Source organism: Phocoena sinus, chromosome 1 (assembly GCF_008692025.1).
Source record: "Phocoena sinus isolate mPhoSin1 chromosome 1, mPhoSin1.pri, whole genome shotgun sequence".
Lineage (NCBI taxonomy): Eukaryota > Metazoa > Chordata > Mammalia > Artiodactyla > Phocoenidae > Phocoena > Phocoena sinus.
This window is the reverse complement of record NC_045763.1, coordinates 39,027,543-39,043,609: the sequence shown is the minus strand read 5'-3', so window position 1 is coordinate 39,043,609 and position 16,067 is coordinate 39,027,543. Positions and strand designations below refer to the sequence as shown.

At 51.6% G+C, this 16,067-nt stretch overlaps 1 protein-coding gene across 3 annotated transcripts; it reads right to left on the bottom strand.

Annotated features, from left to right (window-relative positions):
• Positions 1–3,830: 3,830 nt before the first annotated feature.
• On the bottom strand, positions 3,831–16,067 carry LOC116752331 (cytochrome P450 4A11-like). 3 transcript variants are annotated; one of them, XM_032629218.1, is made up of 12 exons: positions 15,854–16,067; positions 12,382–12,523; positions 11,698–11,742; positions 11,091–11,218; positions 9,990–10,114; positions 9,457–9,611; positions 8,912–9,018; positions 8,639–8,829; positions 8,420–8,553; positions 7,457–7,521; positions 7,244–7,320; positions 3,831–4,854 (listed from the first exon to the last, which is right to left on the bottom strand). In XM_032629218.1, the coding sequence occupies exons 1-12, from the start codon at positions 16,046–16,048 to the stop codon at positions 4,686–4,688; spliced, it is 1,533 nt and encodes a 510-aa protein (XP_032485109.1). In that variant the 5' UTR covers positions 16,049–16,067; the 3' UTR covers positions 3,831–4,685. The 3 variants fall into 3 exon arrangements, with proteins under 3 accessions (XP_032485109.1, XP_032485116.1, XP_032485126.1); XM_032629225.1 differs by having other exon boundaries at positions 12,382–12,527; positions 15,854–15,959; XM_032629235.1 differs by lacking the exon at positions 15,854–16,067 and having other exon boundaries at positions 11,698–11,717; positions 12,382–12,450.

Below are 16,067 nucleotides of genomic sequence, written 5' to 3'. Positions count from 1 at the left end.
TCCCCTGTTGACACATTTTATAACAGAAACAATATGCACTTATTGACTTCCAGGAACCTTAGGTGCAATGAAAGTATTGTACTTAATGTTGATGACTCTAAAGACAGGTCTGTATTAATTAAACCCACAAGCTTAAGTTAGACAAGTTAATTTCTGCAGAACCAGAGATTTCATAGTTTTCCTGCTTGAATTTAAAATGGCCCTCTTTTTCTTTTTTCCCTCGGTGTGGGGGACTACAGATGGATCAGGTACTTCCTGAGAGCCCAGGCAGAATAATTACATTGCAACGGCAGAGGCGGAGATGCAAGCCCCTTGATCCCAGGAAAGAACAGTTATGCCGATCACAAAACTTAAAGACACAAACAAGAAGTTTCAGGATAAAGTGGACGGAGGGTAGGGGTGAGGACCAAGGGAGAGGTAAAGGGAGGAGGGACAGAAAAGAATGTCAGAAAAAGAGAAAGAGACAGAAAGAGAGAGATTGCCCTTTCAACCTGCCCCCGCGGGGGTGTCCATTCAGGCACCAAACAGCACTCTTCCAGAAAGGGCCAATGAAGAAGGGAGCCCACGGGGGTGATTAAGCCTGGAAACCAGCCAGTTGTATGTTGTCTGTGGGACTCTCACCCACATGTACACCAGTATATAGAAATCTGCCCCTTCAGCCCGTTCCCAGTGGGACTCTCCTTGGCGGCAGGAAAATAAAGGTGAGAATATTGGGATGATAGGGCTTCCAGCCATTCCACGATATGAGGTTTGAACATCTATTGCTCTCATAATCTCTGGTCAGGGAGAGCCCTCTGGACCACGGTCTGCACGGCATGAGGGGAGCCTCTTCCACCTCTGCCTGTCACCCGTCAAGGTGAGCCGTTGCCGGCCAGAGGGAGCAGGTCTCACAAGCTGAGAGGATTGATGCTGTAGCTGCCTGACGTCCACTCTCTTGGAAGGACAGGACAGAAGGAGGAGAGGACGGAGGGAGGAGAGGATGGAGAAAGGAGAGGACTGAAAGAGAAGTAGAGAGATTTCAGGAGAGGGAAAGGGACTAAGGGGAAAGGGAAAATGGTGAGGGAAAAAGGACGAAGGGAAGGGGAAAGTGTTGTCTGAATGAGGGTACTGAAGCCCCCAGGGGCCAGGAAGTCAGACTTACCAAACGTGGTGACACTGAAACAAGAGGTTCAGGTGGCTGCTTGTCACCCGCTGTGAAGCTGTGTTCGGTGGTCCCAGAGGTGCCCAGATCCTCTTCCCAGACAGGCACAAGGAAGGGCCCAACGTTGGGCGCCACAAAATATGTAACTGACCAGGGCTCTTGGCCTTCCCCAATCAATAGAAATCGACTAGAGGCCAGACAAGAAATGCAGACAAGGCTTTACTGGGGCCCCTGCTGCAGTGGGGGAGCGGGAACAAACAACAGGTTCCCTTGCTTTCTCGATCCCCGAAGGGGGTCAAGCTTGTTTCTTACGTGGGGTGAGGGTAGGAGTGTGTCCAGGGGTTGGGCCAGAGGGTGGCTTAGGTGGTCTGCCCACGGCTTAGGTGGTGTCGTGTGCAGGGGGCATGCGCAGTGCCCTGCTTTTCCTCCTGACACTCTGTTTTTAATCTAGGCTCTTCAAAAGTGGCAGTTGGGGGTCAGAAGCAAAAGCAGGGTGCTGCCCATGCCCCCTGCACACAGCACCACCTAAGGGGTGGGCAATAAGTGGTGCTGGGAGAACTGGACGGCTACATGTAAAAGAATGAAGTTAGCACACTCCCTAACACCATACACAAAAATAAACTCCAAACGGATTAGAGACCTAAATGTAAGACCAGACACTATCAGACTCTTAGAGGAAAACATAGGAAGAACACTCTTTGACATAAACCACAGCAAGATCTTTCTTGACCCACCTCCTAGAGTAAGGGAAATAAAAACAAAAATAAACAAATGGGACTTAATTAAACTTAAAAACTTATGCACAGCAAAGGAAACCATAAACAAGACAAAAAGACAACCCTCAGAATGGGAGAAAATATTTGCAAATGAAACAACAGACAAACGATTAATCTCCAAAGTATACAAACAGCTCACGGGGCTCAATATCAAAAAAACAAACAATCCAGTTAAAAAATGGGCAGAAGACCTAAACAGACATTTCACCAAGGAAGACATACAGATGGCCAAGAGACACATGAAAAGATGCTCAAATCACTAATTATTAGAGAAATGCAAATCAAAACTACAATGAGGTATCACCTCACACTGGTCAGAATGGCCATTATCAAAAAATCTAGAAACAATAAATGTTGGAAAGGGTGTGGTGGAAAGGGAACCCTCCTGCATTGTTGATGGGAATGTAAATTGATACAGCCACTATGGAAAACAGTATGGAGGTTCCTTAAAAAACTAAAAATAGAACTATCATATGACCCAGCAATCCCACTACTGGGCATATACCCTGAGAAAACCATAATTCAAAAAGAGTCATGTACCAAAATGTTCATTGCAGCTCTATTTACAATAACCAGGACATGGAGGCAACCTAAGTGTACATTGACAGATGAATGGATAAAGAAGATGTGGCACATATATACAATGGACTATTACTCAGCCATAAAAAGGAATGAAACTGAGTTATTTGTAGTGAGGTGGATGGACCTAGAGTCTGTCATACAGAGTGAAATAAGTCAGAAAGGGAAAAATAAATACCATATGCTAACACATATATAGGGAACCTAAAAAAAAAACAATGGTACCGATGAACATAGTTGCAGGGCAGGAATAAAGAGATAGGCCTAGAGAATGGACTTGAGGACATGGGGTGGGAGGGCGAAGCTGGGGCGAAGTGAGAGTAGCATCAACATATATACACTACTGAATGTGTAATGTATAAAATAGTTGGCTGGTGGGAAGAAGCAGCATAACACAGGGAGATTGGCTCAGTGCTTTGCGATGACTTAGAGGGCTGGGATAGGGAGGATGGGAGGGAGGGAGACGCAAGAGGGAGGGGATAGGGGGACACGTGTGTGCACGGGGCTGATTCGCTTTGTTGGGCAACAGAAACTAACACAGTACCGCAAAGCAATTATACTCCAAAAAACATCTATTAAAGAACCCACAAACATTAGAAACTATCAAAACTGCTTTATCAAGGGATTTTGCCCTCTCTTTTTAAGAGTCTGTGTACAACTACCTTCAGTGGGATAGGGACAGTGGGAGGGAGGCTCAAGAAGGAGGGGATATGGGGATATATGTATACATATAACTGATTCACTTTGTTGTACAGAGAAACTAACACAACATTGTAAAGCAATTATACTCCAATAAAGATGAAAAAAGAAAAAAAAGTGACAGTTGGGTTTTTTGGTCTCTTGGTATATTTTGCTCAGAATTTGCCCCAACTGTGCATGGACATAGTTATTTTTAGTCCCATACACTTTCTTTGTATTTTGTTGCTCGAAGAGAGGTGTGACCAGGTGCAAGCATTGCAGCGCTACAGCAAAGGGTCCCAGGCCCAGCCTGTCTCAGTTGGGCCCCTCTAAAGATGTAACGAGGAAGCTACCACACAATAGCTGGGAGGCTCCTTCCCTGACAGGTGCCTGGGGTGAGCTTCTTCCCTCTGAGCCTTTGGAGACGAGCCCTTTCTCCTGACTCAGCTGCCATGGGAGCCTCAGGTGACAGGCGGGTTGTGGGGTATGAGGGACCCCAGAGTTTGAGGCGGCAGGGGCGCTGGGACACGCTTGTTCTGCTGGGGTTCTGGGCCCACAGACCAGGGGTCATGTCCTCTCCTCGTCGCCTCTGCCTTCCCTCCCCTTCTCTCTCTCTTTCATTCCATCCAGTTCCTTGCAAGGGAAGACACACACGCTCCATATGACATCGTGAATTTATCCAGGGAGTGGGAAAGAGGGGAAGCCAGGTGAGTGACAAATGAGCAGACCCATAACACACGGGAGTGATCGGGGGCCCAAGGCGATGGTAGTCATGCAGGACTTAGCAGTTACAGTAACGGCTGCCCAGGGTGTCCATGTCCTAATACCCAGAGCCAGAGAACAAGCCTGTTTTATCTGAGTGGGCCTGTGTAATCACAGAGGGCCTTATGAAAGAGAAGGCGATGTGAAGACTGAAGCAGGGGGACATTTGAAGAAGCTGATGGATTTGAATATGGAGGAGGGCCCAGGAGCCAAGGAACGCAAGGATTGCAGTTCTAGATATGGGAAAAGGCAAAGGGAGGGATCCTCTCCTACATCCCTGCACCGGGGGCCCTGCCAACACCTTGGCTGTGTCCAGGGAAACCCACTTCCGGCTTCTGACTCCAGAGCTGTCAGAAAATAACTCTGTGTTGTTCGAAGTCCTTAAGGCTGTGGCCAATTATTTTATCAGCAAAAGGAAGTGAATTCAGGGACAGACAGGCAGGCAGAAGGGGAGAAAGACAGGGAGAGAGTAGACAGACTGAAGGAGGGCAGGTGATCAGGGTTTAGGCGGACAGTCAGAGACACAGGTGGGTCAGAGACAGATGGAGAGATAAGCAGATAGGGAGCCTGGAGAAAGTTGAGAGGAGGAGGGCAGAACGTCTGATGGGCAGGAGGCAGGAGACGAGGTAGGCCAGCAGGTGGGCAGATAGAAGCAGGAAGTGAGCACAGAGGCAAGGACGGGAGAGAGTGACAGCGAGACAGGATGGCAGGCAGGGACCCTCAGAACTCATCCTTGTCTCCAACAAGCATTACAGGAGCTTCCTGAGCTGCAAGTGGATCCCATTCTTGGACTTCAACACAACTCTTGGAATGGGAACAGGGACCCTGGAGGGATCCGGTGCCAGCTCAAAGCGAAGCAAGGTCAGGGCCACGGCCACCTTCATCTCATTCATGGCAAACTGCTTCCCGATGCAGTTCCTGGGTCAGGGAGGGAAAAGGAAGTGAGCAGAGGCTTCTAACCCCTGTCGGGCACAGGGCATACAGGGCTCTCCTCCACGTGGCCCAGCCCAGATCCCTTCCTTACGGGTCACACTGAACGTGCCGCCCAAGCCTCGGTCCACCCTCTCCCCCTGACCTTCACAAAGGCCACCTCTCTCCAGGACTAGCTCCTAACTCCTACTTCTGCTCTCAGCAGTCCCAAGTCCTGTTGGGGAGCGTCGGTGCTCCAAGCCACAGGGTCAAGTCACGTGAATCAGTAAATGTGAATTAGTACTTTGTTCACTCGTCCACAGGCAGCTTCTGGTTTTAGGCCAGGCCAGGGCACTGTAGGGGGATGTGGGCAACTCTCGGGCCCTCACCACCCATGGCAGACAAGCAGGGGCCCCAGTCCCCAGACAGGACAGGACAGAGTTGTGTCAGGAAGTCAGGATGGCAACCGGGAGGCTTCTTGGAGGGGCCACGGGTTAGCGCCCCTCGACCTGCTGGACCACTTGCCTCCCAGTTAATGCTCCGGCCTCCTGTCTCCCCGCAGCCCCTCAGTCAACCCGCCCCTGGAGCCTTCCCATTCTACTCCAGCAAGGCCCCTCCTCCCATCCCGTGGGCTCCTCACTGGCCTTTCCAGTCTCCTTGCCTCCCCTCCCTCTACTGCAGCCATGGCGGCTCGGGGCCTGCTGCGCCCTCCATCACAGGGAGGACACGTCGCGGGGCTCAGCTGGCGTCACAGCGCTCTCTGGGCTGCTCCTCACTCACCTCGCACCTGTCCAGCCCCTCTCCCTTGCTCCGCTCCTGTTGAGGTCCCCTCCCCCCGCCTCTGCTGGCTACATGCTCAAGACTCAGTCTAGTGACCGCCTGGTCTCCCGCCTCTGCCGCCTGCGCCTCTTTCTCCCACATCCCCAAGCAGCTTTAGCGTTCACTCAAGAACACATCACTGTCCCGTGACCAGACAGTGCCAGAAACATGGAACACTCCACAACCTGCTCAGTGAATGAATGAACGAGTGAAAGAGTGGATGAGTGCACGATGTCTGTCTTGTACGGCAAACGTACTGACCACTACACTATGGAAACGTCGCATGTCTGTCTTGAATAGCGGTAGTGGTTTCTTGACTGTGAACTCTCGGAGCAAGGAAAGTTCCTTTCGTCTCTGTGTTCCCATCTTGTAATATATGGTTTGGCACACGGAAGCAGGCTTAATAAATAGCTTTCTATTTGAACAAAGTTAATTGAATTGATAAAAAAAAGGAATGGATTAAAATTAAACATTAATTCTGACCTCGGAATTGAGTTGCCAGGTACCCCCTGTCCTCTGGTGGCAGCCGCATGACCTGCAGCCAATGTCTACAAGGAAGAACAGGACCCTGGCACAGATCAAATACTAGACAAATTCCGGGAACGTGTTGCGTCAAGCCTGTTCTGTGAAGGTTGATTCACCGACTGAAAATTTCACAGAATTATAGGCTCAGAAAAAACTTGGATTACTAAGTAGTTCCAAAGTTATGGAAGTTACTATTTCGGGGGGGATCTGTAGCCGTTGAAGATTTTCACAGGAGTCATTTTGGAGTGTGTCATCCTGCTTAACAGCTATTTCATGTGTGCTGTATATTTTACACGGCAGGAACTTCTCAAATGCACGTGTCCAACACAAAATAGTGAGTTTTCTCTCAAAAGCACTTGATTGCCTTCAATGTCATCCTTTTTTGCCAGAATTAGACTCTGTAGATTTTTGGACTATGGTATATAATCCCTGCTACATGTATAGATTTTTGGCAACTAGAAAAGGTGTCATGTGTATATTAATATGCTGTTACAACTTTGTTGGGTTCGACTACAGAAATAGAGAAGACACACAAGACTTTCTTCAAATGGCAGCTGTAACTGATCACATACATAGCTTGAAGCCTCAGGACAAGGAATGCAGCTGGAAATCGAAACCCATGCAAACACGATGGCTGATACAGTGAGAGGTGGAATGGTGAATTAAGTAAAAAAGACAGTGGGCTGGACTAGAAATGTGCCAAGAGAAAAAACCACCTTCTAAGGTGACTGATACTTGGGAAAAGCAAACATCTGAAGTTTACCTTTCATGAAAAATTCTAAAGCTGAAAAGTCATACACCGAAAGTGAGGAAAACCCTGGAATACATTGGAGGGCCACGGCCATGGCAATGTGGCTGGTCGTTGCGGAAGTCAGGAGGTCAAGGTCACCGTGGCGTGCCCTGAAGGTCTTCTTGTACATGGGGACACACGCCTCCTTCTCAAAACGTCAACATACAGGGACATAACTACATACACCACATATGAATGTAGACAGTCACACACATCAGGTAGCACCCAGTGACACCTGGCTGCCCCAGGTACAGAAGGCCTCACCTGGATCCTCCTGAGAAGGGCAGGAAAGCATGGCTGTGTCGATCAGAACCTGGTGCAAACCGGGATGGGTCAAACACCTGCAGAGAGAGCACCGGGGCCAGGACAGGTGGGGTCAAGCTCCTTGCACCAATCCACCAGGGGACAAGAATCCCCAAGGGGGATCAGGGGAGGTGCTGGTCTGGAGGGAGCATCCCATCCCCTCCTCCATCATACCTCTGGGTTCGGCCACACCTTTGGGTTGTGATGAAGCCCATAAAAGGAGAGGGAGAGTGGGATTCCTGTGGGGCAGGTACGAGAGAGAGAAGACCGATGGTACCCATGGCAACAGGGGCAATGTGCACAAAAGGCCCAGGAGCCACCATGAGAGCTACCCTCCATCACTCTGAATGAAATGGTGCTCTTGCAAGACAGGTGGGCTGGAGGTGACAAAGCACATGAGCACAGATTAGGAGCAGGTAACCATGGCCAGGACTGAGAAGGAAGAGAATTGGAGGCTTAGTATGAGGATCGCCTCACATGAAAACTCACAGTTATCAGGCGCCATCATGAGTCCTCGGGGCTGTGCATTAACTCATCTAATCCTCACAGCAGCCCTCAAGGAAGGCACTCCTATCCCCATGTGTAGATGACTCACCTGAGCCTCCAAGAGGTTGAGGGACGTGTCTGTGATCCCACAGAGAGGAGGTGGCAGGGCTGGGATTCAGACCCACTGGGAGGTGAGCCAATGGGTGGCCTCCAACCATGGCAGGGCTCTCAGACCTGATCATCAGCTGCTCTCGGCCATCCACCTGAGGGCTCCCCAGAGACTGGACCAACTGACCCATGACAGTGCATTCCTTGAGCTCCCTCCTTTACTTAGACCCCACATGGAAAGAACCACATCTCCCCTTGCTTATTTCTGCTTTTCTCTTAAGCCTTCACGTCTCAAGGAATTAGAATTTTAGGGCTTCATTACAAGACCACATTCAAGGGCTAGCATTTGCTTATTGAGCTCTCATTGGTTCAAGTTCTGTGTCAGGCATTTTACAAAACGTCTAGACTGCAGAGTAAATATTAATTATCTTGAGGCGGAAACATCAGACAGAGCATCCCGGGGCTGGAAAGCACATGTGGATTTCTGATCTCCCACGTGGTCATGCAGAGTGCTTAGTTCAGTGGGTGTGGTGAAGCTCATACCTGCAGGTAAGGAGCGTCCATCAGGGAAGGTGATGGGCTTGGTCATAACTCTGCCAATGAATGGCACTGGTGGATAGAGTCGCAGTGCCTCCTTGATGCACATGGTGGTGTAGGGCATCTTGTCCAGGTGGTCCCTGAAAGGAAGCCCATCTAAGGGCAGGCAACCAGGGGTCCTCCACTCGCGGAGGGACAAGGTTCTCCCACCTGTTGGGCACTCACCAGGTGATGGATGCGCCATCCCCCAGGAGGCTCTGGATCTCTTCCCGGCACCTCTGCTGATGCTCAGGGTGGGAGGCCAGAGCATAGAGGATCCAGGAGATGCCACTGGCTGTGGTGTCGTGACCCTCGAACATGAACGTATCTACTTCGGCACGGAGCTCCCTGTCAGACAAGCTGCTCCCGTTCTCCATCTGCGGAGGCAGGGGGAGTGCAGGGTCTGCCCTTCCTCTGTGCTTCTGGGCAAAGCCTCAGGCCTCTCCTGCCCACACTCACTCTGGCGAAGAGGAGGATGTCCAGGAAATCCAGGTGCCTCTTGCTCCTCACCTTCTCCAGCTCTCGCTCCTTCTGCAGGTGAGCCTTCCTCAGCTGGATCACTCCATCTGTCCCAGAACAGTGGTTCCCAGGCAGAGCTGAGGGCTCCTGGGGGCCCAGATGCAGCACCCACTGTAGCCCTATCTGCCCCTCAGGCCCAATCTGGGTACCAGGTGGATGAGGACGAGGGTGGGAATGGGCACACATGTCAGGGCAGAGAGCTCCAGCATCGTCGGATCCAGGTCGGGAATCCCCTCAATAGCACAGCCCACGGAAGCTCTGCCTGAATGATGCTGGGAGGGGGTCTCATTCCACCGTCAGCAACGTGGTGACACATGTATCTCCCCTGCACCTCACCTGACACCCTGACGTCTCAGTTCCCAACCCCTGCACCAGGGAAGTACCCAGTGTGGGTGTGTGCCAGCCCCTGAAGAGGAAGCAGGAGTCTGGGCTGTGCCTGCGGGGTCAAGGCCAGGGGAGGTGCCGCCCAGAAGGAGAAGCAGAACCTGTGTGTTGATGGGCCAGCTGGCAGGCGCGGTGGCTCCAGCGGCCTTCAGGAGTTAGCCTGTAGATGATGTCGTTCTGGTGTAAAGCATTTCTTAATCGGGAAAAAGTCAGATTGCCAAGGTCTCTGATGGCCTGGATGTAGGACTGGATGTTCCTGAAGGGAGAGGATGCAGAAGAGACTGGAGTGGAGGGAGCCTCTGACCTGGAGATGGAGTGGGGCTCCGGGTGGGGATTCCTCAGTCAGTGGGGACAGGCAGCTCTGAGCCTTTGTCATTTCTGCCTCACAGCCCAGGAGACCCTCAGTCCTTTACAAGTGGCCTGAGCAGCCAGGCTTCTCCCTGTGCAGGAATCAGGGACCTGTGACTGAGTCAAGGTTGGTCTGGGTGAAATTTGACTGTGGTCCATGGCTCTGTGCAGAATGTTGCTTTCTGTGTTGATAAGCGTCCACACTGCCCTAACTGCCTCTCAGGTAAGTCCTCCCCAGCTGGTGAGAACAAGGACCCTGCCCTGCCGTTGAAGGGTTGTCACTGACCTGTCTGTCTGGATGCTGCCCTGGTGGCTGAAGGCGCACTTCATGATGGTGTCCAGGGTCATCAAGGAGACGTGTCCAAGGACCTCCAGATGCGAGTCCAGGCTGACGAGCTCCTCCCACTTGTCCTGTGGTGGGAGGGGGACATTGACCCCGCTCTGCTCCCCCAGAAGGCCTGTGCTGACAAGGCCAGGCTCTCTCTCTGTCTCTCTAAATCTTCTGATGAGATTTTCTCACTTTCAAAGCAGATGTGTTTTAGCAGTTTGAAGCTGTAACACATGTGTGTAATGTGATGTCTATTTTCTCGGAATCATTTATTATGTAATTAATTATACTCTCTCCTAATATTCTGAATCAATTCTGAATTCTAGGAGCAATTTATGATGATAATCACCTTGTGGCAGACAAGAAAACATTGTTTCTCATGGGACAAAGGGGTAATCTTTTGTGTCCTGAGATCGGAACTGGACAGGCGATGGCCAACTCTTATAAGCAAATATTTCAAGGCAAGGAAAAGGTTAAGGGACTCTATTTGGGCTCCTATGAAGGGGCGCTTCCTTTCATTTATCCATTGTTAACTGAGATGAGTAGGTGCTCAGTCTGGATCAGAGGTGATGTTTGTCAAAACCTGGCTCTGTGACTGTAGACGTGGCCTCATTTCCTCCAGTGAGTGGCTCAATTCCATGCAGAGGCCTTGGGCCCCAGGCCAGAGCCTACCTGAGTGACATCCTGGGATGTCCACTCTGCCACTGAAGCTGCCATTGTCCAGGGCATCCGGGGGCAGCTTGCACAGCTGTCCAGTGGAATGACCCTTGCTCTAATTCTCTGTGTTGAAGATGTGGAGATGAGAGGAGAGTGGACCCTGAATACACTATGTCCCTGCTTTCCCTTGCCTCAGAGCAAATTGTGGATCCAAGCTGCTGCCAGGGCACCCCTCTGTCCCATCCAGTTGTAGTGAGCTCTGTCTCAGAGTACATTCTGAATGCATCATTCTGGAGGCTGTGTCCGATGGACGCCTGAGGGACACAAGGGTCTGAGAGTGGACTTTGTCAGCAGTGCTGACAAATGATATGACTGTGTCCAGGTGACGAGGGATAGACTCACCAGCATCACTCGGACAGAGTCGGCCATGAGACCCACGTAGGGCTTCAGGATGTCATAGTGGAAGGCTGGGGTCAGCATCCGCCGGTGCTGGAACCACGTCTGCCCCTCCAACACGAGCAAACCTTTCCCTGGGCCACAGATGGGTGTGTGTGTGGGTCGGGGAGCCTGGATCAGGGGGACGACTAGGGACAACTTGGGAGGAACCAAAGGTGTCAGGAGAGAGCACACCGTCGGCAAAGGTAGGAAAGGGCAGTACAGTTCAGGAATGTGAAATTCCAAAATGGCTGGTCCATAGGATGTGATTATGACAGCTGTGAGACAGAGGTTGAAGAAGAGTAGGCGGGCAGGTGATAGAAGGAATTAGTTAATAGTCAGGCTGAGAATGTCGCAGAGGACTGAGAAGTGATGAAGAGAGGCTGAGCTTCAGGAGGGCTCTCAGCACCATTACAAAGGGTGAGAGTTTCAATGGAAGGAGAGAAATGAGGCTTGACTGAGAGATGAGGTGGTGACAGGGTACCTGGTACCCGTTGTTCTCCATTAACCAAAGAGGTAGCTCTTGGTAAACCTAACTGGTGGGTGGACTGCAGTTGTATTTAAATGTACTTACCAATCCAGGGGATCAGCATTCTGTAGGAATCGTGAGACTTTGGGTCTGAAAGGGAAGGAAGGGAAGTGGAGGGCACCGAACAAGGCAGGCAGCCCCCAGAGCAGCTGTGGCACCTTCCATTCCTGATGCTGGTCAGCCGGCAGTCTGTCTCAAGCCACCTCCCTCTTGCCTCCCATCCCTGACTCTCTCTGTCCTCATGGTCACTGTGGGCCCAGGAAGGCAGACTCAGTGTCCCAGCAGCAGAACACCCACAGGACTAAGACGGTGAATCGGCAAGAAAGATAGGCTCTGCTCAGCGCCACAGAGTAAGAAAGGAGCCTGTGGTTTTCCTACAGTTTGTGGTGGTTTGGCCATTTCATGACCCAGGACAGGCAACAGTGAGAGGTGCCAAACCTACATCAGTGTGGACAGGGAATTGTCTTCCAGACCTGGGATCATCTCAGTTGGGTTAAAACAAGAAAGAAAGTAAGACAGAAAAGAGAAGCCAGCCCCACCCAGGTGTTTAAGCATTCACTGTAAGTGAGTAATGTTGGCCTTAGTCTGGCTTGTGGGCTGCAAGGATGGCTGGTAGGGAGCCAGGTATTGATGGCTGAAGTGCCAATTTCTTCTGGAATTTCACAGATCCAGGGTCATGTACCCCAGAGGGAAGATTTTCTCCTGCTGGGATGTGGGTTTCCCTCTCACCTGATCTCCCCAGGACCACCTTTATGTAGTCAGGGTCATAGATCAACACCAGGGCTTTCGTCCCCCACAGCCAGCGAGCACAGGCGCTTGGGTATTTCTCTACCCTCTTCAGTAGGGGTCGCAGCTCAGTCTCGTCTTGGAACTGTCTCCAAGGGAAAGATAAATCAATAAAACCCTTCTCTGAGTTCCAGTGCTGGAGTGGGGGTGAAGGGCAGGATGGGTACAGGGAGATCGTTCTGGATTGATCAGCAGAGGTAGGAGTTTGGAACTATTTCTTCTGACCTGGGCTCTGCCCCAGACCTGCTGGCTGTCCACCTTTGTCCTAAGACCACATTCTGTCCCCTTGTCGGGTAGAGCCCTGGGCCACCACTACAAACTGCCTACAGAAACTTACATCAGGGATTCACTCCCTGGTGTACAAAACTTTTGGAAGTTATTCTTGCAACATTTGCGTGAGCAGTTTATGATAATTCATATCACTTGATGAGCAGTTTTGTCATAGAATTTTAGTTAGAGAATAAAATAGATTATATTAAAAAATAATTTTATATATTAATTTCCTTTTGCTTACTGATTGCTATATATCATCAATATTTTCCCACCATACATGTAAATGTTTGCTAATATGAAAGTGTTAGGATGTATATGGCTAAGTGAAAAAAACTAAGTCCTAAATTGTATGTGTATATATTATTATTTTTTTTATTATTCTTGTGCTACGCGGGCCTCTCACTGTTGTGGCCTCTCCCGTTTCGGAGCACAGGCTCCGGACGCTCAGGCTTAGTGGCCCTGGCTCACGGGCCCAGCTGCTTCGCGGCATGTGGGATCTTCCCGGACTGGGGCACGAACCCGTGTCCCCTGCATCGGCAGGGGGACTCTCAACCACTGTGCCACCAGGGAAGCCCTTGTATATATTGTTTTACATATTGAGTGTATACACAGTGATAGGATAGATTCTAGATGTATACATGAAAATGGTATTGAACTAAGGTTCTTATATGTGTATTTTAAATCTTATTTTTTTTTTTTTTTTTTGCGGTACGCGGGCCTCTAGCTGTAGTGGCCTCTCTCCCATTGCGGAGCACGGGCTCCGGACGCGCAGGCTCAGCGGCCATGGCTCACGGGCCCAGCCGCTCCGCGGCACGTGGGACCTTCCCGGACGGGGGCACGAACCCGTGTCCCCTCCATCGGCAGGCGGACTCTCATCCACTGCGCCACCAGGGAAGCCCTAAATCTTATTTTCACTTACCAATAACCAGAAACTTTTATGCACTTCCCAACGCACTTCCCACCGCCTAGAGGAATCTCTTGAAACTCCTCACGCTGGACCACAAAAGCCCTTGCTTTCTGGCTTTACCCTCTCTATTCTTGCCTCCTGCTGGGCTGGTGAGTCCACAGGACCCATTGCTCTGCCCCCAAAGATGCTGCTGCCTGTGCGCCTTGCACTGGCCCCACCTGCTCACACTTCTAGGCCTCTGCCCAGGTTCTTTCCTCTACCTGGTGTGCCCCTCCTCTTAGCCACAGAGCAACTGCCTCTCCTTAACCTTGTAGATTCAGCTTCATTTTATCACCTCTAGATTTCTCATCAACATTTGGTCCTAGGCATGTTCCATGCAGTCACCTCGTCTTTAATTCAATGGCTTCTGTGTAACTCAAAGCAACGATCTGCCACTTTGGTATCTAATCCCTGCCTGCATCCTTCTACCATCAGGACTCACCAGCTCTGAGGCAACTTGCCTACTGTGGGATGGGTTCCTTCACTGAGCACATATTTACTGAGCATCTACTATGTGCCAGGCACTGGTTTAAGGCACTGAATTAGGATGCGACTGTAGATGCTTGCCTGTTTGGAGCCTCCAGGAGGAGACAGTGAGATTGAGGACATGACAACCGTAGGGGCTCATGAATGTGTGATGCAGGGAAGACCAAGCCTCTGGGGAAGCTTTTGGGAAGGGGCCCTAACTCGGACCCGGACGTTTGAAAGCTCTTCCTCATGCACTTGCTCATTCATCGAGTCATCGTTTACCAAGATGCTCTCGGGTTACAAAGAAGAACCAGAGGCAGGCTCTCCCAGAAGGAGCTCACAGCTATGACACTGCAGACAAAACTAGCTGAATCCGGTTAGCACTGCCTTAAGAGAAGGACAGCCAAGGGAAGAAGGGTTGTCCCCTCCGCTCCTGGAGACCCAGAAAGACATCTTGGAGGAGGTGGCTTGGGGTTGGGCCTTTGTAGACAGACATATGAGGGACAAGATCATTCCAGGTAGAGGGCACATGGGAGCAGAGTCCCAGAGGCCAGAATGCCCAGGCAGGTGGGGAGGATGCTGAGTAACCTGGGGTGCAGGAGATTAGGAAGGAGAGGGGAGAGAGGTACTGGGCCAGCCCACGTGGGGCTCGGGCTGTTTCTGGTTCCCGTCTTTGGCTCCACTCTACTCTAATCACGCTGCAGAGAAAGGGAGGCCTCAGCTCTCTGCAACCCCTGATTTTCTCCCAGCATTTGCTCAGTCCACAAACCCTTGATGAGCCCCTCTCCATGTGGCCCCTGACTTTGCTCTGAGCCCCCCGCCGCCCAGGCTAGTGCTGCCAGTGCTGGGTGGGTAGGTGCTGCCCCTCCCCAGCCTGCAAGCCGCTCCTTCCCTCCTTCCTGTCCCTCCACACATTGGACTGGCAGCCCTCTGTGCAGGCTCTGTGCAGGGTGCTGGGGGTGAGGGGGATTTCACGCTCGGTTCTGAGAGCACATAGTCCACTGAGGGAGGACACCAGGCGGGCGACCTCACCCTGTGGATGGTGCAACTCAAATGTCGGTTCTCCTTACCTGGCACCGTCCTGGGAACCTCGCTCATGTGTGCCAGCAGCTTGTCAGGGTTTAAGCACTGAAATCAGGAGACTGGAAAATTCCTCAGTCTTAACAAACCGAGCTAGTTTGTCCCTACAGCTGACGTAACCCCCCCACCCAGCAGGTGGGTCTCTTTTCCTGTCACCTGACAACTTCCTAGATTCCTGTCTGTCATCTCCATGGACAGTGAGCCCACAGGGCAGCATCCATCAGACTGATGTCTGTGCTCCCAGGCAAGCTCAGGGCCAGGCAGAGAGGATGCGATTGAGGGATGGGGCAGGGAAGCATCTAGAAGCCTGTTCTACGAGAATAGCTGAAGCTGCTCAGCCTGGAGACGGGGGAGACTCAGGAAGGAAGAGCCACTGTCCTCAAAGTGCAGGGCTGCCAGGACAGCCTGCAGATCTCCCTAAGGAGGAGTGTCTGACAGACCCGAGGACAGCAGCACGGGGTCCTGGGAGGGAGGGAGCTCCCCGGACTGGGATTAGGAGCCAAGACCCGAGAGGTAAGCTGGGTCCTTTTGTGAGGTCACGTGCTCGCCCCACAGCAAGGCTTCGTCCCATGGGCGTGCTGACCAGGACCACGGCCAGAGAGCCCCGCCCTCCCTGTCCTCCCACTTCCCCGTCCCACTCCATCCTACCTCCTGCATGTGCCCATAGAGCCAGTGGGAAGGAGGAGACGGGAACTGCTGGAGGGCTTTGAGCAGCCACTGTCTGCGCAGGTAGAGCTGTGCTGCCTTGAGCAGAAGCAGAACCAGGCCGAGCAGGGAGGCCGCCTGCAGGAGCCCCGAGACACCGCCCAGGGCTCTGGGGGTGCTCAGCGCAGAGACACTCATGGTGCAGCGGCTTCTGGAT